This window comes from Lepus europaeus, chromosome 10, assembly GCF_033115175.1.
Source record: "Lepus europaeus isolate LE1 chromosome 10, mLepTim1.pri, whole genome shotgun sequence".
Classification (NCBI taxonomy): Eukaryota; Metazoa; Chordata; class Mammalia; order Lagomorpha; family Leporidae; genus Lepus; species Lepus europaeus.
The window spans coordinates 71,204,870-71,232,065 of NC_084836.1; the positions used below are offsets into that span (position 1 = coordinate 71,204,870).

Genomic DNA, 27,196 nt, shown 5'->3' on the forward strand with positions numbered 1-27,196 from the left:
ACCGGGGAGCGGGCTGGGGGAGCAGCGAAGCCGAAGTCGGCAAGGGTAGCGGGAGGGAGCGGAGCGAGAGGCCGGCGGAACCTGCGGGGCGGAGGCGGCGGTCGCAGCGGCGGAGCTGGGATCGGGACCAGGTGAGGGGCTGAGGGGAGAAGGTGGGTTCCCTTGGAGAAGGGGCTCGGTCGCAGGTGGGGGCTGAGGGAATCGAGCCCCTTTGGCCACCGCCCGGCCCTGCCTGGCGAGAGGCGGTGTGGCCCTCCCCACCTGCATCGCGAGGAGGGGGCGTCAGGCCAGCCCCAGGGCTGCCTCCGCATTGGAAGGACGCGGAGCGGAGATGGGGGTGGGGGCGCACCCGGGTTTGTCCTACGTGTCGCACAAGGGGGCCACCTGGGCTGCAGTTAGCTTCTCCTGGCCTTGCAGGCGGTGGGCTTTCCGGGGGTGGGGGTGGGGGGAGAGCGGTCCGGGGAGATGCGATGCGGAGGCGGCGAGGGCTGTTTTTTTTTTGTTAATCTGTGAAAGGGCTAGGGAATGCTGCTCGCCCTTGTTCCTTCGCCCTCCCCCCACTTTAGCAAAAGGAGACCAGAGAAAAGCCTGGCGCTTTTGACACCCCTCCCCCCTACATGGGCCGGGGTGCGTAGGGAGAGGGAGCCTGGGGTCAGCCAGTGGGGGGCCAGCCGGGTGGGGGTCCCCTCAAGGGGCGTGCTGTTCTTGTGGAGGTTGCGCTTTCGGGTCCTGGCTGGCAGCCGCAGGTTGGGAAGAGGGCAGCAGGTGGGGAGAGGAGGGGGAGGGGGGAGAGGGGGGCATCTGATCTTGCACGGCTGGAGAGGGGAGGTGGTGCCTTCCTCCCCCAGGCGAGGCGGGGGCGGTCTCACAGGAGGAGGGAGCATCTTGTCACAGGCCCTGAGTTTGTGTCTTCCAATAGGCTTTCCTTCTTTAGGAAGTACCAGGATTCCCGGAACAGAAAATGGAGACATTGCCTAATGCCAGGCATCCGAGGGGAGGAGGGGGGGAGGTGGGGAGTTGTAGTTTCCAGTTGCAAAGGGCCACTTGCTGGAAGCTCTCCTTTGGGAGGAGTTCCATGCTTTCTGGGTTGTGCTGCCAGTGGGCTCCCGGCTGGCCAGGCCAGGCGAGGCCAGGCGGAGTAAGGTGGTAGAGGTGGAGGAGTGTTTTATTGGTTCCAAGTGAGAAGCAATAGCCGGTCACTCGGGTGAGGGAGAGGTGTAATTTAAAACCCCTATTTGCCTCTGTTGGATTGGGTCACCCCTGGTCCAAAGCATGAAACTTTTATTGGGAGTCTGATTGCCTGGGGTCAATGCAGTGGGACAGAATCTAGTTGGGTAGGTGGTGATCGCCTTCGCTGCCATTTTGTTTTGGGCCTGCTGGTGAGAAAGGATCTCCACTTGTTACGACTGGCCCAGGGTTATCATTGCACATTGGACCTGAGTTTGGACACCATGTCTGTCAAAAGCTCTTTTAGAGAAAGAAAGTAATCCATCTGAAGTGCAGCGTTTCACAGACTGAATTATTGACCTTGAATTCAGCCAGGAAGGGCTCCCATGTATCCAATTCACATGCCCTCTGCCTTCCAGCATAGAATTATTACCTTGCGTAGTAAAGAAAAAAAAATTATGTATATATCTGGCTTTTCCAAAGAGACGAAAGCTTTTTGTGTGCAGGAATTGGATTTTTTTTTTTTAATTTTTTGACAGGCAGAGTGGACAGTGAGAGAGAGACAGAAAGAAAGGTCTTCCTTTTGCCATTGGTTCACCCTCCAATGGCCGCCGCGGTACGCGCGCTGCGGCCGGCGCACCGCGCTGATCCGATGGCAGGAGCCAGGTGCTTCTCCTGGTCTCCCATGGGGTGCAGGGCCCAAGCACTTGGGCCATCCTCCACTGCACTCCCTGGCCACAGCAGAGAGCTGGCCTGGAAGAGGGGCAACCGGGACAGGATCGGTGCCCCGACCGGGACTAGAACCCGGTGTGCCGGGGCCGCAAGGTGGAGGATTAGCCTAGTTAACCTTGGCGCCGGCAGGAATTGGATTTTTATCTCAGTTCCCACAATGCCTAGGCACACAGTAGGCGCTCATAATGAATGCAACGTGTGAATGGATGGAACTCAGTACAGTTTAAGAAAAAGGGAAGATGTTGCTTGGCTGTTACTGAAAGTGCCTAGAAATAGCTGATCTAGGATTCAAGGCTTCTGGCCTTCATAACCGAGCGACCTTAGCATCTCCACCTTCTCAGTAGGCACAAAACTGGCAGAGATGATGGAAACCAGCCCCAACAGAAAAAATATTTTGCGAGCAAAAAGCCATTATTTATCTGAAATCCCAGATTTCCTGTTACCCCTGTGGGCAAAGGGCTCTCTTCATGAGACCCAGGTCCTCCCAAGTGGTGTCTGTGACCTGGAGCTGATGGGGGAAGGGCCCATGTGCGTGGTGCCTGGCGCAGAAGTGGCAGCAGTGCGTGGAAGCTGCTGTCGTGCCGAAAGGAGAGCAGGCTGGGAAGGGTGGAAGTGCAGTGTGCAGTCCACAAAGGGTCAAACTGCAGTGTGTTCCTCTGCCCTCCTCCTTTCCACCCAAGTCAGAAGAGGAAATGGACTCAGAGGAGAGAGGGCGGGATGTGCTCGGTAGGAGGAACTTCTCTAAGATTTGTTAAAGCTGGGCATATAACTGAGGGAAATGGTGGGAGCAGCTCCCCTGAGTGCATTCAGAGGCAGCCCTGAGTTCAAAGTGTATCTCTCTGCTGGACTCTCCTTGCCATGTTTGTTTGCAGGTAATTTTAGAGTGGTGTAGTGAAGAAAGAGGAGGTCTTGGAATCAGACAAAACGGGTTCAAATTCTGCTTCTGCTAGGTACTAGTTGCTTTTTCCTTGGTAAAATTCCCTCTCTCTTAGCTTGATTGTCATCCGTAAAGAAGATAGTAGGGCTGTGAGAATTAAAGGAGATCATAAGTGTACTTAGTATTTTACAGAGCACATAGTAAGCACCAAATAAGTGTTAGCTGCTATTAATAACCCATTGTCATAATAGTAATCATCATACTAGGAACAGTCAGGACTGCCTTAAAAGAGAGGAGGTTTACAAAGGAGCAATGTGCTGCCTGAGGCTCCTGTGTAAAGGGGTCATTGTAGCCCTGGGTGTGTGCTGGTGGTAGGGAGGCTTAAGAGCAGTGAGATCTTTGCTTGGTGTGAGCCTCACAGAGGCGGCTCCTGCTGCCTGAGTAGGAGGTGACACTGGAGCAAGGCAGGGCGCTGAGCCAACCACTTGGATGTAGGGTGAGGACACGGAGCTCAGGCTGCTGTTCATATTAGAAAAAGCAGCCTGACTCTGAGGTATGATTGGCCCGTCCATAAAGTAGCATCCCAATTGGCCTCATTTAGAGATTCAGAGATTGTGATATCTGTTAATTCCTTATCAGACCTTCTTCTTTTTCTTTTTTAATATTTATTTATTTACTTGAGAGGAAGAGTTACAGACAGAGAAGTCTTCTATCTGTTGGTTCACTCCTCAGATGGCCACAATGACCAGAGCTACACCGATCTGAAGCCAGAAGCCAGGAGCTTTCTCTAGGTCTCCCATGCGGGTGCAGGGGCCCGAGCACTTGGGCTATCCTTCATGGCTCTCCCATGCCACAGAGAGCTGGATAGGAAGTGGGGCAGCCGGGACTCGAACTGGTGCCCATATGGGATGCCGGCACTGCATGCAGCAGTTTAACCATTATGCCACAGCACCGGCCCCTTTTAATTTTAATTTTTTAAAACATGTATTTATTTGAAAGGCAGACTTACAGAGAGGAGGAGATAGAGATCTTCTGTTTGCTGGTTCACTTCCCAAATGGCTGCAAAAGCCAGGGCTAGGCCAGGCTGAAGCCAGGAGTGTGGAACTCCATCCCGGTCTCCCATATGGATGGCAAGGGTCCAGGCACTTGGCCATCCTCTGCTGCCTTCCCAGGCACAATATCAGGGAGCTGGATCAGATGTGGAACAGCCAGGACTTGAACTGGCGCCCATATGGAATGCTGCTTTTGTAGGTGGTGGTGGCTTAACCCACCACACTACAGTGCCAACTCAGAAAACTTTCTGGTAGTGAAAAGGCATGGGGAACATTGGGAAAGTGCCCTACAAATGTCTGAAGGCTTCGCATGATAGTCTGGGGAAGAATTGGCCGAGGTAGGGATTCAGTGACTGTGTTAGAGTTTTGTTGTGGGCCACACCATATGGACAGGAAAGGAAATGGCTCAAGGTCTCAGGGAGTTGGCATTATCCCCATGTTCCTGAAGAAAGGTGAAATGGCTACGGATGGCAGATCTTGTGGTACCTTTAACACTCTACCCTTTTATCAGCACATGTATATGAGCAGCAAGCATGAATGCTGAAACTTCAACATGCTCTCACTTTGCCATAGCTTTTTTTTTTTTTAAAGCAAATTTTACCTTAAATAAAACCTTAATTAAAGTCTAATATGTAGGATGAATAAAAGTGTAGTTCTTGTGATGCTGGAGAATGGAGGGGTATGAGAGCCCCTCTTCTGTCTCCCTCTCCCCAGGCAGCCTCTAAGTCCCCTCCAAGAAACTCTAGGGATCTGAGAGCATGCAAACCACTTCTCCAGTTTTTTTTTTTTTTTTAAAGCTTTATTCATTTTTATTTGCTTGAGAAAGCGAGAGAAATTTTCCATCTGCTGGTTCTCTCCCCAAAATGCCTGTAAAAGCCAGGGATAGGTAGGCCAACATGAAGCCAGGAGCAAGGAATTCAATCCAGGTCTTCTTCCTGGGTAGCAGGGACCCAAGTACTTGAGCCATCACCTGGTACCTCTCTTAGTGTGCATTAGCAGGAATGCTGGGTAGGATGCAGGTATCCTCTCATCTTTTTTTTAAAGATTGATCGATTGGCCGGTGCTGTGGCTCAAGAGGTTAATCCTCCGCCTTGCGGCGCCAGCACACCAGGTTCTAGTACTGGTTGGGGCGCCGGATTCTGTCCTGGTTGCCCCTCTTCCAGGCCAGCTCTCTGCTATGGCCCGGGAAGACAGTGGAGGATGCCCAAGTGCTTAGGCCCTGCACCTGCATGGGAGACCAGGAGAAGCGCCTGCTCCTGGCTTTGATCAGCACGATGCGCTGGCCGCAGTGCGCCGGCCGCAGCGGCCATTGGAGGGTGAACCAACGGCAAAAAGGAAGACCTTTCTTTCTGTCTTTCTCTCTCACTGTCCACTCTGCCTGTCAAAAAAAAAAAAAAAATTGATTGATTGATTGATTTGAAAGACAGAGTTAGAGGCAGAGAGAGAGGTCTTCATCTGCTGGTTCACTCCCCAGATGCCGCAACGGCCAGAGCTATGCCGATCCAAATGCAGGAGCCAGAAGCTGGATCGGAAGTAGAGCAGCTGGGTGCCCATATGGGATGGCAGTGAGGCAGGCGGCGGCTCTACCGGCTACACCACAGCACCGGCTCCTACCTGGCATCTTTTTTTTTTTTTTTTGACAGGCAGAGTGGATAGTGAGAGAGGGAGAGAGACAGAGAGAAAGGTCTTCCTTTTTGCTGTTGGTTTACCCTCCAATGGCCGCTGCGGCCGGCGCATCGCGCTGATCCGAAGCCAGGAGCTAGGTGCTTCTCCTGGTCTCCCATGCGGGTGCAGGGCCCAAGGACTTGGGCCATCCTCCACTGCCTTCCCGGGCCACAGCAGAGAGCTGGACTGGAAGAGGGGCAACCGGGACAGAATCCGGTGCCCTGACCGGGACTAGAACCCAGTTTGCCGGCACCGCAGGCAGAGGATTAGCCTTCTGCCTACCTGGCATCTTTACCACTGCACCCAACTCCCATTCCTACTTCTTCAGTTTGTCACATACAAGGGAAGGATCATGGACTATCTATAGAACATATATATATATATATATATATTTTTTTTTTTAAAAGATGTATTTATTTACTGAAAAGGCAGGCAGGAAGAAAGAGGGGTGGATATATATAATCTTCCCTCTACTGGTTCACTCCCCAGATGGCTGCAATAACCAGGGCTGGGCCAAGCTGCAGCCAGTAGCCAGGAACTCCATCCTGGTCTCTACATGGATGGCAGGAGCCCAAGTACTTGGGTCGTCTTCCACTGCTTCCCAGGTGCATTAGCAGGGAGCTGGATCAGAAGCAGAGTAGCTTGTACTTGAACCAGTGCTCTGATATGGGCTGCTGGTGTTGCAAGCAACAACTAACCTGCTACCCTACAACACTGACTCCTTAGAATTCTATCTTCCAGTTTTGCCACCTCAGTAGAACTGTGCATGGTGGCCAGTGCTGTGGCACAGCAGGTTAAAGCCCCAGCCTGCAGCAGCAGCATCCCATATGGGCACTGATTTGAGTCCCGCTGCTCTACTCCGATCCAGTTTCCTGTTGATGGTCTGGGAAAGCAGTAGAAGATGGCCCAAGTCCTTGGGCCCCTGTGCCTGCATGGGAAACCTGAAAAAGGTCCCTGGCTTCGGATGGACCCAGCTCCGGCCGTTGTGGCCATTTGGGGAGTGAACCAGCTGATGGAAGACCTCTCTGTCTCTCCCTCTCTCTGTAACTCTTTCAAATAAATAAAATAAATCCTTTTTTTTTTTTAAAGATTTATTTGTTATTTATTTGAAAGAGCTACACAGAGAGAGAGAGAGGTCTTCCATCTGCTGGTTTGCTCCCCCAGATGGCCGCAACAGCTGGAGCTGCGCTGATCGGAACCTCTTCTAAAGCCAGGAGCTTCTTCCAGGTCCCCTACGTGGGCACAGGGGCCCAAGGACTTGGGCCATCTTCTACTGCCTTCCCAGGCCATAGCAGAGAGCTGGATCAGAAGTGGAGCAGCCGGGACTTGAACCAGTGCCCATATGGGATGCCGGCACTGCAGGCAGCAGCCTCACCTGCTATGCCACAGCACCAGCCCCGAATAAAATCTTAAAAAAAAAAAAAGAAAAGAAAAGAACTGTGCAATAGCCATATCCATCACCAAGCATGGTAGGACAGGTTGTGGTGCTAGATTCTGGGAACATTTAGCATGAGTAAAGTATAATCCTTGGTGGTAAAGGACTCACAGGCTGCTGAGCTACTTCCCAACCTTTTTCCTCTCATGGCACACATAGAAAATGGTCCTTGTGAGATGGACACAACTGTTAGCAAACTCAGAGGACTGGACCATGGTGTCTAGACGCCCTAATTCCTGCTCAGCCATCTTGTGGCTGATGGGATCGATATCTCTAGCAGACCTGTAGTGCATTGGAGGCACATTGGGAAGTTCCAGCTCTGGAAAGCGAGACAGACAAACATGTGAATAGGTAAGTCCTAGAGGAGAGAGGTGTCTGAGGAGCTCACTCCCCGTGGTAGACAGTTCCTGTTCTTGTGTATCACTAGCTTGTTCTATATGGAACGGCTTTGTCTGAATCAAATCATGGCTTCCTGTTTCATCTGTTCATTGTCAGCTCTATGTGCCATGGGACCAGTTGGGGGCAAAGGCTAATTACTGATAGATTTTTTCAGAGATTCTATAATTGGGAAAGTATATTGTACTGGATATCCAGGGTTATAAATACAGGAGTTGGAGCAGCCACAGAGCATCAGGAGATGTAGCAGCAGGAAGCTGGTAAGAGTCTAAGAATGGGGCAAGCTGAAAGCTTTGGTCACAGGTCAGTGTCACAGAATGTTCCAGAAAAAAAATAAAAAAAGAATCTGTGGTGCTGGTTTTGTAGCACAGCTGGTTAAGCTGCTACTTGGAACACCCTCATCCCATACCAGAGTGCCTGGTTCAAGCCCCACCTACTCCACACATTTTAAAAAGACATATATTTATTTGAAAGGCAAAATAACAGAGAGAGAGAGAGATATCAATCTCCCATCCGCTGGGCCATCTGCTGCTGCTTTCTCAGGGACATTAGCAGGGAGCTGGAACGGAAGTAGAATAGCCAGACTCGAACCAGTGTTCCTAGGGAGTGCTAGTGCTAGCATCGTATGCAGGTGGTGACATAACCTGCTGTGCCACAGTATTGGCCCGTACTCCACACTTATGATCCAGCTTCCTGCTAATACACTGCCTGGGAGGCAGCAGGTAAAGGCCCAACTGCTTCAGTCCCTGCCACCCACATGGAAGACCCCAATGGAAGTTCCTGGCTTCAATTTGGCCCAGCACTGACTGTTGCAGGCATCTGGGGAATGAGCCTTTGGATAGAACCACTCCCTCTCCCTTTCTCCCTCGCTCCCTCTTTCCTTCTTTCCCTCTCTGCCTCCCTCTCTTGCTTTCTCTCTCTTTCTCACTCCCTCCCTCTGCCCTTCTCTGTCACTCTTTCAAATAAATAAATGCATTTTTAAAAAGATACATTTATTTATTCATTTGAAAGCCCTTACATGTTTCTTCCTCTCAAATACAGTTGGCACTGTTCCAGGTTTGTGTGCTTAGGGCAGTTCACTTCCCTTTGTCAACAAGCTGCTTTCACAACGGGCTCTTCCTGAATCTGGCTGGCTTTGGTGGATGTCAAAGATGATCCACGTTTTACATGAGGGTGGTGTGCAAATTTCTCCTTTAACTTCTGGTTATAATCTGCTTGCTTTTTCTCATGATGTAAGCACGCCCAGCTTCTCAGAAACAGCTTTGCACAGACAAATGTTCCTTTCATCAGATCCACACATAATGTACTTGATGTCAGAAATCTATTTGACACAGCATGATGTATTCACTTTATGTGATAGACTTTCTGCTTCAACTTTCGTCAAGAGGAAAGGTTCGAATAGATTTATTCAGCAGGAAACTGGAGTCAGCAGCCGGAGCTGGGTATTGAACCCAGGCACTCTGGTGTGGGATGTGATGTCTTAACTGCTAGGCCAAATTCCCATCTGTGCATGCTACTTTATTTATTGGTTTTTGAAGATTTATTTATTTTATTTGACAAGCTGAGAGAGTGAGAACACTTCCATCCATTGGTTCACTTCCCAAATGGCTGCAGCAACTTGGGCTGAGCTAAACCAAAGCCAGGAGCCAGGAGCCAGGAGCCAGGAGCCAGGAGCCAGGAGCCAGGAGCCAGGAACCCTACCTGGTTTCCTACGTGGGTGGCTAATTGCACCATCTTCCACTGCCTTCCCTGGCACATTAGCAGGAAGCCGGCTCAGAAGTAGAGCAGCCTAAACTTCAATCCATTGTACCACAGCAAGCCTCCTGCCTGCTACTTTATAATTTTTTTTTTTTTTTGACAGGCAGAGTGGATAGTGAGACAGAGAGAAAGGTCTTCCTTTTTGCCATTGGTTCACCCTTCAATGGCCGCTGCGGCCAGCACATCGTGCTGATCTGAAGCCAGGAGCCAGGTGCTTCTCCTGGTCTCTTATGCGGGTGCAGGGCCCAAGGACTTGGGCCATCCTCCACTGCCTTCCCGGGCCATAGTAGAGAGCTCTGCCTGCTACTTTAAATGCTGATGTTCCCCAAGTTTCTCCCTTTTATCCTTTCTTTAATTGCACTATATACATTATCCCTAGATAGAAAAGTCCTCAAATTCACCAAAAAATGAAAAGATAAGTTTATTTTGGTGCAAAAACGGAAATCCACCAGCAGCTTTTTCGTAATATGTATTTTACACAAACTTATTTTTTTAAAATTTATTCATTTATTTGAAAGGCAGAGAGAGAGATACATATCTTCTATCCACTAATTCACTCCCCAAATGGCCACAATGGCCAGAGCTGGGCCAGTTAGGAGCCAGGAGCTTCTTCTGGATCTCCCACATGAGTGGCAGGGGCCCAAGCACTTGGGCCATTTTCTGCTGCTTTCCCAGGCCACTAGCAGGGAGCTGGATTGGAAGTCTAGCGCCGGGTCTCAAACCGGCACCTATATGGGATGCTGGTGTCACAGATAGAGGCTTAACCTGCTGCGCTGCAACGCTGGCCTCTCCATGGACTTTTTTTTTTTTTTGACAGGCAGAGTGGACAGTGAGAGAGAGACAAAGAGAAAGGTCTTCCTTTGCCGTTGGTTCACCCTCTAATGGCCGGCGCATCCATGGGCTTTTTGAATATCCTATGTATGTGTGATTTCTAATTTTTTTCTGTCAAAATAAACTCAGCTTTTTCTTATAAAAAACAAACCCTTCTTTTATTTAGTTTATTTGAGAGGCAGAGAGTGGGCACGAGAGACAGCATGCTCCCATTCACCAGTTAACTCCCAGTTACAGGGAGGGGCAGAGCTAACCAGTGAGGAGCCCAGTCCAGGTCTCCCCTGTGAGTAACAGGAGTACAACCATCTGAAGCATCACTGCTGCCTCACGGGCTCTTCATTAGCAGGAAGCTGGAATTAGGAGCTGCAGCTGGAGAAAACCCCGGCACTCTGACGTGGGGTGGGCACTTTCCAAACAGTGTCTTAAATCCTAGGCAGATATTCACCCCCTGAACTCACCTTTTATTTATTTACTTTTTTAAAGATTTATTTATTTATCTGAAAGGCAGAGAGAGAGGGAGAGTGTTTCCATCTACTGGTTCACTGCTCAAATGACCACGTGGTCAGATTGGGCCAGTCAGGAGCTGGGACCTTCATCTGGGTCTCCTACGTGGATTCAAGGACACAAGGGCCACCTCCTGCTGCTTTCCCAGGCCATCAACAGGGAGTTGGATTGGAAATGGAGTCGTTGGGCCTCAAACCAGCACCCATATGGGATGCCAGCTTAACCCACTGCACCAAAGCACTGGCACCTAAAATTACCTTTTTGTTTGTTTGTTTGTTAAGATTTACTTATTTATTTGAAAGGCAAAAGGCAGAGTTACAGAGAGGCAGAAACAGAGAGAGAGAGTTCCACCCACTGGTTCACTCCTCAAATGGCCACAATGGCCAGAGCTGGGCTGATCTGAAGCAAGGAGCTAGGAGCTTCTTCCCGGTCCCCCACACTAGTGCAGGGACCTAAGGACTTGGGCCATCCTTTACTGTTTTCCCAGGCTATAATAGCAGAGAGCTGGATCGGAAGTGGAGCAGCTGGGACTCGAACTGGTGCCCATATGGGATGCCAGCACTGCAGGTGGTGGCTTTACCCACTACACCACAGCACCCCCCCCACACACCAACTGTGTCTTTTAAAAATGTTTAAAATTGTAAATTTTATGTATATTTAACCATAGTTAAAAATAGTCTGAGAACAGAACACTTCTTGTTTTTTGTTGTTTTTAAACTACCAGCTTGATATTATTAAGGACCTAGGTTTTCTTTTTAAAGATTTATTTATTTTATTTGAAAAGTAGAGTGACAGAGGGAGAGCCAGAGACACAGAGAGATCTTCTGTCCACTGATTCACTCTCTAAATGGCCACAAGGACCTGGTCAGGCCAAAGCCAGGAACCAGTCCTAATGTGCCACATGAGTGGCAGGGGCGCAGACACTTGGGGCTTCTTCCACTGCTTTCCCAGGCGCATTAACAGGGAGCCGGATCTGAAATGGAGCAGCTGGGACTCGAACCAGTGCGCATGTGGGATGCTGACCCTGCAGAGGGCAACTTAACCTGCTGCACGATGGTGCTGGCCCGTAGGCTGATCAATTTTTTATTCCTTAGGGATGAGGAAGGGCCATCTTCACTGAGAACATCTCAAGCTTTGTCCCTAGATCTGAACAAAATAGGGGTTCTTTAGGAGGAAAGGGGAGATTGAGTACTGGGTAGGCAGCTGGCAGTTGCTGCTGGCCTGGGTCATGTTGATTTCTCTTTTCTCCTATGGCTTTAGTTACCATCTGCACAGAGGACTCCCAAATACTCATCCCAGACTTGTCTCCTGAGCTTCATACCTTAGCACCTCAAAATCAGTGTTTAATTAATTAATTTTGAGATTGATTTATTTATTTGAAAGGCAGAGCTACAGAGGCAGAGAGAGATATCTTCTATCCGCTGGCTCCCTCCCCAGTTGGCTGCAATGGCCAGAGCTGTGCCAGGAGCCAGGAGCCTCTTCTAGGCCTCCCACGCAGGTGCAGGGGCACATGGACTTGGGCATGTCCTCTGCCACTCTCCCAGGATGTAGTGGAGAGCTGGCACCCAGGACTTGAACTGGTGTTCACATAAGATGCCAGCGCTGCAGGCGGTGGCTTTTACCCTCTATGCCACAGCACTGGCCCCAGTGTTTAATTTACTTTTTTTTTTTTTTTGACAGGCAGAGTGGATAGTGAGAGAGAGAGACAGAGAGAAAGGTCTTCCTTTTTGCCGTTGGTTCACCCTCCAATGGCCGCTGCAGCCGGTGCATCTCGCTGATCCAAAGCCAGGAGCCAGGTGCTTCTCCTGGTCTCTCATGCAGGTGCAGGGCCCAAGCACTTGGGCCATCCTCCACTGCCTTCCCGGGCCATAGCAGAGAGCTGGCCTGGAAGAGGGGCAACTGGGATAGAATCCGGCGCCCCAACCGGGACTAGAACCTGGTGTGCCGGCGCCACAAGGCGGAGGATTAACCTGTTAAGCCACGGCGCTGGCCCCCAGTGTTTAATTTAAAAAACAAACTTCTGGCCGGCGCCGCGGCTCACTAGGCTAATCCTCCGCCTTGCGGCGCCAGCACATGGGGTTCTAGTCCCGGTCGGGGCACCAATCCTGTCCCGGTTGCCCCTCTTCCAGGCCAGCTCTCTGCTGTGGCCAGGGAGTGCAGTGGAGGATGGCCCAAGTGCTTGGGCCCTGCACCAGCATGGGAGACCAGGATAAGCACCTGGCTCCTGCCATTGGATCAGCGCGGTGCGCCGGCCGCAGCACGCCTACCGTGGCGGCCATTGGAGGGTGAACCAACTGCAAAAAGAAGACCTTTCTCTCTGTCTCTCTCTCTCACTGTCCACTCTGCCTGTCAAAAAAAAACAAAAACAAAAACAAAAAAAAACTCTAAATAAAAAACAAACTTCTTCACCTTCAGATCTGTTCCTCTTATATTTCCTATCAGAAGAAATGTCAGGACTTGCTCCATGGTGTAGCAGGTTAATCCAGCGCTGGTATACCGTATGGGCACCAGTTCAAATCCTGGCTGCTCCACTTTTGATCTAGTTCCTTGCTAATGCACCTGGAAAAGCAGAAGAGGATGGCTCGAGTGCTTGGGCCTCTGCACCCACGTAGGAGACTTGATGGACTTCTGGGCTCCTGGTGCAGCCCCTGGTCATTGTGGCAATCTAGGGAGTGAACCAGCAGATAGAAGGTTTTTCTCTCGCTCTTCCCTTCTCCATAATTGCTTTTCAAATAAATAAAACAAAAAAGAAATGTAACCTAGACCAGAAATATGAGAATCATTTTTTTTTAAAGATTTATTTAAAAAGCAGATATATGGAGAGAGAGAGATGGGAAGTGTAAGAGAGATATTTTCTATCTTCCATATTTGGTTCATTCCCCAAATAGTTGTAATAGCCCTGGTTGGACCAGGCTGAGACTCCATCTGGGTCTCCAACATGGATGGCAGCAGCCCAAGTATTTGGGGCATCCTTTCCTCTCCAGCCACATTAGCAGGAAGCTGGATTGGAAACAGAACAGCTGGGACTTGAACCAGTGCTCCCATATGGGGTGCTGGGCCAAAACCAGGGTCCAGGAACTTCATCCGGGTCTCCCAGGTGGGTGCAGGGTCCCAAGCACTTGGGCCATCTTCCACTGCCTTCCCAGTCACATTAGCAGGGAGCTGGATGGGAAGTGAAGCAGCCGGGACTTGAACTGGTACCCATATGGGATGGCTTAACCCTCTGCGGCACAGTGCTTTCCCCATGGATGCTGGTATCTCAGGTGACAGCTTAACATGCTGTGCTACAAAGCTGGGCCCTGGGAATCGTCTTTGACTCTTCTGCTTTTCCTTCCTACCTTTTAAATTTAACTTAATTTTTTTTTTTTTTAAGTTTTTGACAGAGTGGACAGTGAGAGAGAGAGAGAGAGAAAGGTCTTCCTTTGCCGTTGGTTCACCCTCCAATGGCCGCTGCGGCCAGCGCACCGCGCTGATCCGATGGCAGGAGCCAGGTGCTTCTCCTGGTCTCCCATGCGGGTGCAGGGCCCAAGCACTTGGGCCATCCTCCGCTGCACTCCCGGGCCATAGCAGAGAGCTGGCCTGGAAGAGGGGCAACCGGGACAGAATCCGGCGCCCCGACCAGGACTAGAACCCGGTGTGCCGGCACCACTAGGCGGAGGATTAGCCTGTTGAGCCATGGCGCCGGCCCAATTTAACTTAATTTTTTAAAGATTTATTGGAGCCAGTGCTGTGGCACAGTGGGTAAAGCCTCTGACTGCAGTGTCAGCATCCTATGTGGACGCTGGTTTGAGCCCTGGCTGCTCTACTTCCTATCCAGTTCTCTGCTAATGTTCCTGGGAAAGCAGTGGAAGAAGGCCCAAATCCTTGGGCTCCTGTACCCACATGGGAGACCCCAAAGAAGCTTCAGGCTCCTGGCTTCAGATTGGCCCAGCTCTGCCATTGCAGCCACTTGGTAAGTGAACCAGCAGATGGAAGATCTCTCTGTCTCTCTGCCTTTCAAATAACTCTGCCTTTCAAATAAATAAATAAATTAAAAAAAAAAAAGAGATTTATTTATTTATTTATTTGAAAGGCAGAGCAACAGAGAGAAAGGGAGACATATATATATATATATCTATATATATATGTGTGTATATATATATACACACACACACACACACACACACAGATCTTCCATCTGCTAATTCACTCCCCAAATGCCTGCAACAGCCAGGCTAGGCCAGGGCAAAGCCAGAAGCCAGGAATTCCATCCCAGTCTCCCATGTGGGTGGCAGGAACCCAGGTACTTGGGCCATGCCCTGCTGCCTGCCAGGCACATGAGCAGGAAGCTGGTCAGGAAGCAAGGAGTAGCTGTACTCAAACCAGGCAATCTGACATGGGATGCAAGCTGCTTAAGCTGTGACTTAACCTGCTGTCTCCAGTTTTTCACCTTCCTAATTTATTCCTGAAACTGCTGCCAGAATGACCTTTTGTGAGGTCATTTGCATGAACATGTCTGTCTACATTACTCAGCCTGGCCTTTGAGGCCTTTTATGATCCAGCTCCTGCTTCTCTCTCCAGCTCCATCTCTCATCACTTCCTTTACTCACAGTGCTGCATCCAAATCAATTACCTCCCAGTTGGCGCCTGGCTTTGCCCAATAAAAAGTGCTATCTGTCACTCCAGTCTGTTTATGCACACCTTTGTTCATACTGTTTTCTTTCTTCTTTTTTTTTTTTTAAAGATTTATTTATTTATTTGAAAGTCAGAGTTACACAGAGAGAGAAGGAGAGACAGAGAGAGAGAGAGAGAGAGAGAGAGAGAGAGAGAGAGAGAGAGAGAGAGAGAGAGGTCTTCCATCCACTGGTTCACTCCCTAGATGACTGCATTGGCTGGAGCTGTGCCGATCCGAAGCCAGGAGCTAGGAGCTTCTTCTGGGTCATCCATAGCAGAGAGCTGGATTGGAAATGGAGCAGCTGGGTCTTGAACCAGCGCCTATATGGGATGCTGGCACTACAGGCGGCAGCCCCTTATACTGTTTTCTCTTCTGCATTCCTTCTTTCTTTATTTTTTTTAAAAAACTATTTTTGTTTTATTTGAAACAAATGCCCCACAACAGCCAGGTCTGGGTCAGATAAAAATCAGGAGCTGACGACTCAATCCAGGTCTCCCATGAGGGTGGCAGGGACTCAAGTACTTGAGCCATCACCTGCTGCCCTCCAGGGTGCACCTTAGCAGGAAGCTGGGAACAGAAGCAGGGGAGACTTGGAGGAGCTGGGCACACCAAGCAGCCGCTTAATTGCCTGCGCCTCGTCGCATCTTCTTGTCTGGGTATTTTGGATTCTTCAGGAGTCAGCTCAAGTGTGACCTAAAAATCCTGCCTGCGAATTGTCCTTTCCCCTCCATCGTTAACTGTTCACGCGTTCTGTCCCCATCTTCTCACATCATCTTATAATCTTTTGTTTTCTATTCTTCCCTGCTAGACTTGAGTTTCACAAAGGCAGAAACATTCCAAAGGCAAGAATTTAATAGCCTTGTTAGATATGCACTGACTATAATAAACTAGGGATACTGAGAGGAAGACAGTCTGAGTCCCCTGGAAGTCACTGAGCTGCTGAGCCAGGAGTTCTCGTGTTCTGATTTCAGTGCTCTTGAGACAAAACCGTTGGAGTTTACAGATGCCTTAAGCCAGCTGCACCCAGGAAACAAAATACAGGCATACCCTATTTTGTTTTCTTAAGTGATACTGGCTTGTTTGCTTAGCTGTGCTAAAAATAGCATCTCTATTAGTGCTGTCTTAATTTGCAAATTATCTTTGGACAAAGCTGTTTTTACCACATCCTGCCTGGCACCAGAGGCTTTGGAGACTCTGATTTTCCATTCCCTGGAGACTGACGAGGAGGAGGTGGTGCCGGGCCAGGAATTCTCTCAGTGATGTCCTGGGCCACAGGCCTGAGTCGGTCCCTAGAATCGTGGAGGGGAGAGTATGTGTGGCACACTTGGGCTGTGACCAGGTGTGTTCCTGTAACACACTCAAGCTGTGAAGAGAGCAGCCAAAGCAGCAGCTTGCTTCTCCTGGAGTGGTAGGGGTGAATGTGAAGCTTAGATTGTGCAATGTGGGGCTGGTGTTGTGGCATAGCAGGGAAAGCTGCTGTCTGCAATACTACCAGCATCCCAGATGGGTGCCGATTCAAGTCCCAGCTGCTCCACTTCTGATCCAGCTTCCTGCTAATGCGCCTGGGAGAGCAGTAGAAGATGGCCCAGGTGCTTGGGTCCCTGCAATCACATGGGAGACCCAGAAGCAGCTCCTGGTTCCTGAGACAGCCCTGGCCATTGTGGCCATTTGGGGAGTGAACCAGCAGATGGAAGATCTCTCTCAGCTTTTGTCTCTCTGTGACTCTGACTTCCAAATAAATAAATAAATAAATAAATAAATCTTTTTAAAAAGGTGAGATGTCGTTGAAAAAAAAAAAAAACATGCGGTGTGTTTGATTGAGTTCTTGCAGCGTCTCTCACAGATTTTACAGGATCACGGTTTTGAAGCTCATACGGCTCTTAGCCCTGATAACAAAAGTTTCTGACTATAAAGTGGAGAGTTGCACTGTCAACATTTTTGTCCACAGAGCTATTAACCGTATTCCATTTTTCATCTGGAACCAGTCACCTTCAGTGTTAGCTGCTATTCCTGGTTCCCAGCAGCCCCTGGAGCCCTGGCATCTTGCCCTGTCAACACAGGAGCACCATCTGTGGTGAAAGCATAACCATAGGCTGTGCAGTCCATACGGGGAGGGCAGAAAGCAGGCTTCTTAGCCATTCTGCTTCCTATAGCTTTTCCTGGGAATACATTATTGTGAGGGTGAGTGTTAGCTGGATAGCCAGGTCTTGTGTTCATGGCACAAAGCTGCAAGCCGCTCCTGCCTAGTGGTGGGGCAGCATGCCGTCTGCTAACAGGCAGGACAGAGGAAGCATTCCTCTTTGGAATGTCCTTCTAAGTCGAGCTCCCAATTAGGCTTAAAGTCATAGTGTTCATTAATTTCAAGGCCCTGGGCAGCCCCAGAGGGACACATGGTAGCTCCCAGATATTTTATACTTTTTTTTTTTCTTTCATTGCATATTAAGTGGCAAGAGAAAATTCTGCCAATTACAGTCTTCCAATCCCTTTATAGTGTTCCTACACCAGTCTTGGGGTCAGATATGCACAGAAAATGTCTGAGAATTAACAGGACACCAAGGCAGCCATCTGTGGATTACATGGAGATACCAGGTACTGCTGGGCGCGAGAAATAACATGAGGACATCCCTACATGAGGCTTGAGTAAGCCAGCGTGTGTGATTTTGTTCCTTGGCACCAGGGGTAAGGGCAGAGTAGTCCTTACCAGTAGGGAATATGTAGTCACACTGGGGAGACAGCAGATATACACACTAGGAAAGAAGGAAAACTTTTCTAAGGTCGTAGGGACCCCCTGAGTGGTTCAGATCATTTAGGGGCTGGGTACAGCATGCCAGGAAATAGGAAGAGGTCACCGGCATCAGCTTTTTTCTTTAAAAAGATTTTTTTTTAATAATAAAGATTTATTTTATTTATTTGAAAGAGTTACAGAAAGAGGTAGGGACAGAGAAGTCTTCCATCTGCTGGTTCACTCCCCAAATGGCCACAATGGCTGGAGCTGAGCCAATCTGAAGCCAGGAGCCAGGAGCTTTTTCTGGGTCTCCCACTGGGGTGCAGGGGCAAGGACTTGGGTCATCCTCCACTGCTTTCCCAGGTGCATGAGCAGGGAGATAGATCAGAAGTGGAGCATGTGGGACTCAAACTGGTGCCCATAAGGGATGCCAGTGCTGTAGGTCAGGGCTTTAACTCACTACACCACAGCGCTGGCCCCTAGAAGATTTTTTTATTCAAAAGGGAGAGAGATTTTCCATCCACTGGTTCACTTCCCAGATGGTCACACCTGCCAGGGCTGGGCAAGGCTGAAGCTAGGAGCAAGGAACTCCAGGGATACCTACATGGGTAACAGGGACCGAGGTACTTGGGCTGCCCTCCACTTTACAGGTGCATCAGCGGGAAGCTGAGTGGGAAGCAGAGCAGCCAGAACTCAAACCAGCACACTGATATGGGATGCTGGTGTCACAAGTGGTGGCTTAACCCACTGTCTCTGTGCCACAACTCTGGCCCCGGGAATCAGCCTTTGAACCAGGACTTCAGCATTATGGCTTGTCAAAGAAGCACATGAAGGGACAGTGTGTGTGTGTTGTGGGGCAAGTATAATCCTCTTACATCTTCAACTGCTGCTGTGCTCAGGATTGGTTATCATTTCATCATGCAAGGCAGCTGGCTGGGTGGTATAAATTCTCCTCAGAACCTCGGCCGAAGTCTGACACCAAACCTATGAAGCAAATATCCATATTATCTGGAGCTGAAGGCAAGGCCACCTGTGCAGGAGGCAGAGTAAAGACCAGGAAGACCTGGGCAAGGTTTGCATTTCTGGAGGCCATGGTAGCAGAATCAGAAGTCTTTTGGTTTTTGTTTTGTTTTGTTTTTTAAATTTTTTTAGTTTTTTTTTTTTTTTTTTTTTTTTTTTTTTTTTTGACAGGCAGAGTTAGTGAGAGAGAGACAGAGAGTTATAGGCATAGAAAGACAGACAGGTCTTCCTTTCGTTGGTTCACTCCCCTAATGGCCGCTACGGCCGGCGCTGTGCTGATCCAAAGCCAGGAGCCAGGTGCTTCCTCCCAGTCTCCCTTGTGGGTGCAGGGACCCAAGCACTTGGGCCATCCTCTGCTGCCCTCCTGGGCCACAGCAGAGAGCTGGACTGGAAGAGGAGCAATCGGGACTAGTACCCAGCGCCCCAACTGGAACTAGAACCCGGGGTGCCGGCGCTGCAGATGGAGGATTAGCCAAGTGAGCCACGGCACTGGCCAGAATCAGAAGTCTTAACTATCCCACATTTCCAGGGCTGGTGAGATCTGACCTTATTAACTGGGCAGTTGTCCCTCCTGCCTCTGGGATCCTTGGGCATCTGTCTACCTGGGTGGGTAGTGGCAGGAAGGGCAGGGAGGATGGCTAGTGGGCGATTTGGCTGCGGTTGAGCCAGGCCTGCTCCCTAGGGTGTTAGGCCTGCGGGTCAGGGGCAGGGCTCATCTGAGGAACCTGCTGGGAATGCCACGCCTGTCTCATTAGTGGATGTCTGGGGAGGCCTTTGAAGATGAAACACTCATTGTTTCTGTTTTTTGGAGAAACTAGTACTTTGGTCTCCAGGGGCTGTTGATCTGACTTCTTTGCACTGGTCTGGAATTTGTTGCAAACTGAGTAGGGGAAAAAAAATACCAAAATACAAGCCCAAAGAAGTTTTTGAAAAAAACAAGCTCCTTCCAAACCCCCATGCTTCTGCTTGTGAGTAGATTCCCCCCATCCGCCTTTCGCATTCTTGGGTTTGGGTGCACTCTGTCGTGGCCCGTCCTTTCGCCTGCTGGGTGTGGAGTGAGTGTGCAGTCTCTGTAGAGAAAGCCAGCAGCTGGCATATGGTGATTGCTGAATAAGCTGGCTGCTAACGCATGCCTCCTGCAGGCACAGAGGACTGGCTGGCATGGCTGATTCTGAAGCCCCATTTCACTATTGCTTCAAAGATGTACTTCACGTGGCTCTTCTGGGCTACAAGGAAGGAAGAGTGAGTGAATGTGTGATTCTGTCTCTTGGAGGCAATGATTGGGGTGTGCAGACAGCCATTTTGTACCTTCACAGAGGTTCTTAGTGCCCCCCCCTTCCCTTTCAGCAAGTATTTGTGAAGTGCCTACTCCATACCAGGCATTCAGTCTCTGTGAGCTGCCAGTGAAGTTTGTGTAGACCCTAGAAGTCAGTTGTTACTCAACTACTATGTGCAAGGTTCTGATCTAGGTACTGGGGACACAGCAGTGAACAGCTTACACTGTAGTAGGAATAGTAAAATAAGACAAGAAACAATATACAGTGTGCCAGGGTAAGTGGGCTGAAGAAAAGTATAGTGGGATAAATGAGATAGGGAGTGGGGTGTGTGTGTGATATAGGTCATCATGGAAAACCTCTTTGAGAGGTGATGTCGAAACATTGAAACAGATAGCTGAGGCCGGCGCCGCGGCTCACTAGGCTAATCCTCTGCTTTGCGGCGCCGGCACACCGGGTTCTAGTCCCGGTCGGGGCACCGATCCTGTCCCGGTTGCCCCTCTTCCAGGCCAGCTCTCTGCTGTGGCCAGGGAGTGCAGTGGAGGATGGCCCAAGTGCTTGGGCCCTGCACCCCATGGGAGACCAGGAGAAGCACCTGGCTCCTGGCTTCGGATCAGCGCGGTGCGTCGGCCGCAGCGCGCTACCGCGGCGGCCATTGGAGGGTGAACCAACGGCAAAGGAAGACCTTTCTCTCTGTCTCTCTCTCTCTGTCCACTCTGCCTGTCAAAAAAAAAAAAAAAAAAAAAAGAAACAGATAGCTGAAGGAGGTGAGGGCATACATAATCCATGAAAGTTATCTGGGAGAGGAGCACTCCAGGCAAGAACAAAAGCTTTGAGGCAGGACAGTGTTGGGGAACTGGCATGGAACAGGCAAAGGGGAGAGTGCCAGGAGATCCAACAAGAGAAGCAGGGGTGTGTGGAGCGTGTGAGGCCCTGTAGGCCGTGGCCATGGGCTGTGGGCCACACTGAGAAGGAGCTGTGAGGCCAGGAGCGGGGGTTTGAACAGAGCCATGTGACCTGATGTTGGTTTTAACATTTACCATCACTCTGGCTGCTCTGCAGGGACTAGGTGAGCACCTGGCTGCAGGTGACCTGTGGAACAGTCTGGATGGGCCGTTGTGGACCTAGGATTTCCCTGGCTGAGACAGAAGGATAGCCTGTCCCTGTGTCACCTCCTGGCTGTCAGTGTTGTATGGGCAGGTGCAGTGTCAGCAGCTGGCATTTTACATAGTGTGAAAGCTCAACTGCCTTCTTATTTCTCCCTCATGTATTTTGGTGTGGAAAGAAGATGGAATTGTAGAACTAACTATACAGGACGGGAAGAAGCAGTCTCTTGATCAGAGCGAGAGCATAAACCTTGGGAACCTGGCAAGCCTGAACCTTGTCAGCAGTCACAGAGCCACTCCTCATTCCACTGTCTCTCCTCTCCCACCCTTTCCAGAAGTATCAGGGTAAGGCTGGGAGGGGGATGAGCATTAAGGAGCTCTCAATGCCTTGGGGTGCAGTGTAGAATGTCAGAACTGAAGGGACTTTAAAAATCATCTGGTTCAACCCCCTCGGTTCACAGGTGCAGATAGGGAAAGGTGAAGTAACTTGCCCAGTCACACGATTAAATTACTGGCAGAGCGAGGAGCTGAGTGTTCGCTGCTCTGTCTGTGCTCAGGCTGTGTCTGAGTGGGCCTTCGGACTCTCGGTTGTCCTGGATGAATTTCAGCGACGACTTTAGCAGATTCCACTCACGTGAAGTCCTTAACAAGCGGAGGTGATAACGAGTTTGCATTTCCTTTGCCCAGGATCAAGTCCTCCACACCAGGGACCAGGCCAGCACCAGGTTGCCACTGCCCCCACTTGGGCCCCACTGCCCTCAGAAAGCAGCTGCTGTGATCATGGGCAATATCTTTGGAAACCTTCTTAAGAGCCTGATTGGCAAGAAGGAGATGCGCATCCTGATGGTGGGGCTGGATGCCGCGGGGAAGACCACCATCCTGTACAAGCTGAAGCTGGGCGAGATCGTTACCACCATCCCTACCATCGGTAAGGGCAGAGCTCGGAGGCAGGCTTCTGTGCAGTCCTGGGGCGGGGCCAGAACCTATTCCTGGACCCCCTGTGCGGCCTCTTCTCCCCCGGCAAGCCCATTCGACCTGTGGGGTTCAGAGTGGGATGATTGTTCAGTTTACTAGCAGGTGCTGGGGCTGCTGTCTGCCCACCTACTCGGGCCCTCCCTGATGCGGGAACTTCCACAGCCTGGCACTCAGTCATTGCCCTCGGGCACCAGCGTTGATTTGTTCTCTGTGTTGTTTGGAAAGCAGGTGAAGGGCTTTGATGTTTCTGCCAGAGGCCTGGGATTGCTTCGGGTTAGATCTTTGGCAGCTGATCCTGGTTAAGACCTGCCTAAGGGAGGGAGAACATTTGTTGCAAGTGAGGCTGCAGGTCCTTGGAGGCTGGTTCTGCATTTGGGACTCCCGGGATCATAGCTTGCTTCTCTTTCTTCACTGCCCTGCAGGCCCCACCTTAGCTGACAGACTCTGGTGGCCAAGGTACAGGAGTGGAGCTGAGTCACTTCTTTGTAGGAAGAAGAGCCAAAGGCTGAGCAGACAAGTGGGGACGATTGATTCATTTTTCTCAGTCAACTATGAACTCCTCATTGTCGTCTGCTTCTTACTTTAGGTTGTCTTCTTGGCCTTTGGGCTACCAGGTCAGGGGTCACAAGGTCTGAGGATGGCTTAGCTTTCCACTGTTGGTGTCATGGCCTAGCGGCTAAGGGAACAGACCCAAACCCTTCGGGGTACTGTTTGCATGCTATGGTGATTGTCTGCTTTCCTGTAGGGTTCAACGTAGAGACGGTGGAGTATAAGAACATCAGCTTCACAGTGTGGGATGTGGGTGGCCAGGACAAGATTCGGCCCCTCTGGAGACACTACTTCCAGAACACCCAAGGTACGGCAGATGAAGTGCCTGGGAGTGGCCTGGGTGGTTCATGTGTGAGCAGAGTGTGTGGCTGCCTTCCTTGGCTGTGGGCAGGAAACACTTGCCCAGCTACAGCTCCCCGGGGGTCATAGCCAAGAGGAAAGGGAGCAGATATTTGGAGGGTGTGAGGAGGGTGCTGTCTTTGCTGGTGGCGGTGGTGGGATGGGCGCACCTTCCCTGTCTGTGTAGCCCATGCTCTGCTTCCCTAGGGTTGATATTTGTGGTTGACAGCAATGACCGGGAGCGAGTAAATGAGGCCCGGGAGGAACTGATGCGGATGCTGGCGGAGGATGAACTCCGGGATGCTGTGCTCCTTGTCTTTGCAAACAAACAGGTGAGACTTCTCCTCCCACCCCCTACCCCTGGTCCCGGAACTGGGGGGAGGGCAGTCTGGCTGTGGAGGTCATGTGGAGGCCTTAGGTTGCATCGTGTGGGAAGCCCTGTGACCATGCTCTCAGTGTGGGAAGTATGGGAAACATGAGCAGTCAATTGATGCCCCATCCTCACTCCCCACCCAGCCCCATTTAGCAGTATGTCCACCCACATACAACACCTCAAATCTTTCTTTGGTCTTTCCTGTTTTCCACCTTGGTCCCTTGTTCCTGCTGTCAGGTTGGATACTTGGGCGGATGTCAGTCACCCCTCCACTCTCCACCAACCCCTTATTTGGTTTCCATCTCATCAGAATAATTATTTGGTGCCCTGGATCTGGTCCAGGGATCCAAGGGTGACTTAAGTCCAGAGTTGCTCCTTAGAATCTTGTTGGGGGTTTCCCATAATGCAGGAGGGGAGAAGGTGCTAGCACACATATCTTTGGTAGATAGGTACCCTGAGAAGCCTTGGAAAGATCCTGAGGCTCCTTTCTGTGTGTCTCCCTTGTGCTCCAGGATCTGCCTAATGCTATGAATGCTGCTGAGATCACGGACAAGCTGGGCCTGCATTCCCTACGTCACCGCAACTGGTACATTCAGGCCACCTGTGCCACCAGCGGGGATGGGCTGTATGAAGGCCTGGACTGGCTGGCCAATCAGCTCAAAAACAAGAAGTGAGAGCCAGGCAGCCCTGTCCAATGACCCCATCAATCCCTGCCATACCTACTGTCTCCCTCCCCCAGCCCCACCCCTGCCTTCCCATTGCAAGTGTGGCCAGGGCCGTGGGTATCATGTCCGCATGCCCAGCAAGAGCCTCGCCTCCCCTGCCCCCTTCCCTCTCCTTCAATCCCGCGTCCACTGACATGATCAGTCCCCAATTGCTGTCCTGATGATGAATCATTCCAATTTACCGGATTTAAAACAAAAACAAGGTTGTTATGGTTTCATGGGATGGCCCCCGTCTCTCTCACCCTCTGGGTTTTGGGAGGTAGGGTGGAGTACTCTTTCCGTTTTCTTCGTTTGGCACTGGTTGCTGTGCTCTTGGCATCTGAGTCCTTTCCCTGTCCCCACAAGCCCCTCACCTCCTCCCTGTCTTCCTTTCCTTCGCCACCCTCTCCCTGCTCTACATGGGAATTGCACGGGCCTCTGTGTGTGCGTGCATGTGTGCGCCTGTATATACATGTATAGAGAGATATATATGTGGGGATGGGGGAAGCAGGGAGGCGAGGGAGTGCAGCTCAGGGTTTGCAGCCAGGACGCTGCCCCCTGGAGCCTGTCACCTGCCCCTCAGGTGTAGGTGAGGTAGAGGGAAGATGGGAGGCAGGTTTTAGTCAGGCTGGACCACCCCGGCCTCGGGCTGGCTCCTCTGCTCTCTGCAGAGGTTATATTTTCCCGGGTAGGACAGATGCTGGATTCTTCGCCACCCCATCTTCCTTGTAGCTCGCTCCCTCTCCTCTGTTTAGGGTGTGTGAGTGTAGGGGGTGACGTTTATCTCCAGATGACTCTTCCCAAGGAGATGCCATTCTGCCCTGCCCTGCTAGGGGGCAGGAGAGAGGAGGCCACTCCTGTGTCAGCCCAGAGTGTTCCATGGGTCCTCCCCACCGTTCTTAGCTCAGGAGCTTGAAGGGGACGTGGAGTAGGGAGGGCCTCAGGTGTCCCATCTTTTTCTCTTTTGCTAGGAGGAGGTGAGTCCAGGGTCAGCCCCGTCCCCACCTCCCAGCCCTGCTGACCTGGAGGGTCAGGTGGTGCACGTGGCCGTTGTGGGAAGCTCTGCTGGCCTTGCTCGGGCTCCCTGCGTGGGCTGCTGAGTGCTGCCAAGTAGGAACGACACAGCAGGCCTCCGTGTGGAGCCCTCTGTTCTCTAGCTCTCTTTTCCAAGTCCAGAATGTATTCAAGGAAAAGGGTTTTCGGCTGTTTCCTGGGCATTAGTCCATAACTGCTACCCCTTCCACCCAACAGCTTTCCCCTGTCCTTGATGCAGTTCTCGTAAATGGATGGATCTCGGGCTTGGAGTGCAGGAAGTAGGACCTTAAAGTGGCTGTTGGTGCTGGTGGGCTGTTGGCGCCTTCAGTCAGAGCCTCTGCCTGTTATTACCTAGTTGTCCAGAAGCTGCTGCTACCACATCTCTGTCTACAGGAGGCAGGAGGTCTTGACTTGGGCAGTTCTTGTTAAGCTGTGGCTGTTCTGTGGGCTCCTGTGTGTGCTGGCTGCGCCCTGAGCTCTAAGACAGCTGTCTGTATAACCTTTTTCGCTAAGGTCGGGGCCCAGAGGCCCCCCCCCCCCCCCAGCAAAGCTAAAGGACCCCTTCCCAGAAGGGCTGCCTCAAGCCCCAGGTTTGGGGCCTGGCTGCCTGCCACCTTTTCTACAGCAAGCAGATCAGTCCCCAGTACCCCCCTCCAGACTGAACTGTGAGAGAGAGGGTCCAGGGTTGTCTCCCTCAGTGCCAGTTACTTAGCAAAGTGTTACCCAAGATGCAGCAGGTGTATACAGTTATCTTGTTGTCCAGGCCTGTGTGTGTGTGTGTGTAGCGTGTGGGATACTGGGGGGGTTATTTTATTTCAAAATGCTTTCACTCCTCTGACCACACAAATGCTTTCCTCTATATTTTGTCTTTGCCCTATTTCCTAAGATATTTTTTTTATCCCGTCCCGGTTGCCCCTCCTTCTCAGTGCCTCCCTTTGCCGTCGCAGCGCATTCAGTGTTGTTGCCTATTGTTCTTTTCTTCCTTGTTCCCTATTTATGCTTCTCCTCCCCTCCCTGTATCTTCATGGCCAGTGACGACTTTGCCTTTTCACCTCCTCACGCCCTCTCCATCCCTCTTTAATTAGATGCCTGTCCCAGACACATTGTCCTTACTTCAGGCCTCACCCCATGGTGTTTTTGGGGCTCCAGGGACCCACGGAGGGCAAGGGTGTTAGGAAGCAGCCTTGGAGGCTGTCTCAGTTCTGCTCCTGGTCTGTCCAGCAGGAGGCAGTAGTGATTTGGTGATGTCCCTTGCCGCCTGGCCCTTGGCACAGGGTGGTCTTTTGTACATTCCCATTCACCAGACAGCTCTTTCAGGATTGGGTTTCATTCCTTTCTGCCCACTCCCTCTCTCGCTCTCTTCTGATGGGTTTAGTTTTATGCTTTCCCCTCATTCCAGCTTTCTTCTTCCCGGGGACTCCCCCACCCACCCACCCACCCACCCACTTGCCCAAGTTTGTGGTGTTACAGTGGTAACTGCAGTTCTGAACTGGTTTTTCTCTCTTTTTTTTCCTCTTCCTCTGGAATGTGGACTGTTTGTTTAATAACTCACGTTCGCTATCCTTGCTCAAAATGTGGGATAACGCGATGACTGTGACCCTGGTTGGAAATTAAACTCGTTTTATGCAGCTTTGGAGCAGGCCTTCCTCCTTGGTGTGCAGCGGCTGTGGGACAGCGGCCCCATGGTGAGGGCAGTCCTGGTGGTGGTCCTTCTCTCCAGACTTCTGTCTCTGCAGAGGGGTAGCAGGCAGACGTGCCTGGGGCAGGGGCGGTGAGGGGAGGCTAGTAAAGGAGGAACCTAACCCGTCTCCACACAGCTTATTTCTTCCCCTTGTACCCCAGAGGGAGCACCCAGAGTGAAGCCTTTGTGACTTTTGTGCTCCTCTGGTTCCGAAGGGTTTAACTTTTCTAATTTTGAATGCAGTCCCCTTATCCATGGTTTGAGGTCCTGTTACCCATCGAGTTCTGGGCTTTGGCAGTGAGTAAGCATGAAGGCAAAACGGGCAGTGTAATGAATTCGACCCT

General features: G+C 50.9%; 1 protein-coding gene across 1 annotated transcript; it reads left to right on the forward strand.

Moving 5' to 3' along the window:
- ARF3 (ADP ribosylation factor 3) lies at nt 1-26,907 on the forward strand. Its single transcript, XM_062203743.1, has 5 exons — nt 1-131; nt 21,884-22,124; nt 22,917-23,027; nt 23,267-23,391; nt 23,945-26,907. The coding sequence occupies exons 2-5, from the start codon at nt 21,977-21,979 to the stop codon at nt 24,104-24,106; spliced, it is 546 nt and encodes a 181-aa protein (XP_062059727.1). The 5' UTR covers nt 1-131; nt 21,884-21,976; the 3' UTR covers nt 24,107-26,907.
- Nucleotides 26,908-27,196: the final 289 nt, after the last annotated feature.

Bases quoted from the DNA above. Each gene is read 5' to 3' on its own strand.
- ARF3 (XM_062203743.1), top strand. From the start codon at position 21,977: ATGGGCAATATCTTTGGAAACCTTCTTAAGAGCCTGATTGGCAAGAAG. The intron at 23,028-23,266 runs GTACGGCAGATG...CTGCTTCCCTAG, and splicing joins CTACTTCCAGAACACCCAAG to GGTTGATATTTGTGGTTGAC. The intron at 23,392-23,944 runs GTGAGACTTCTC...CTTGTGCTCCAG, and splicing joins TTGTCTTTGCAAACAAACAG to GATCTGCCTAATGCTATGAA.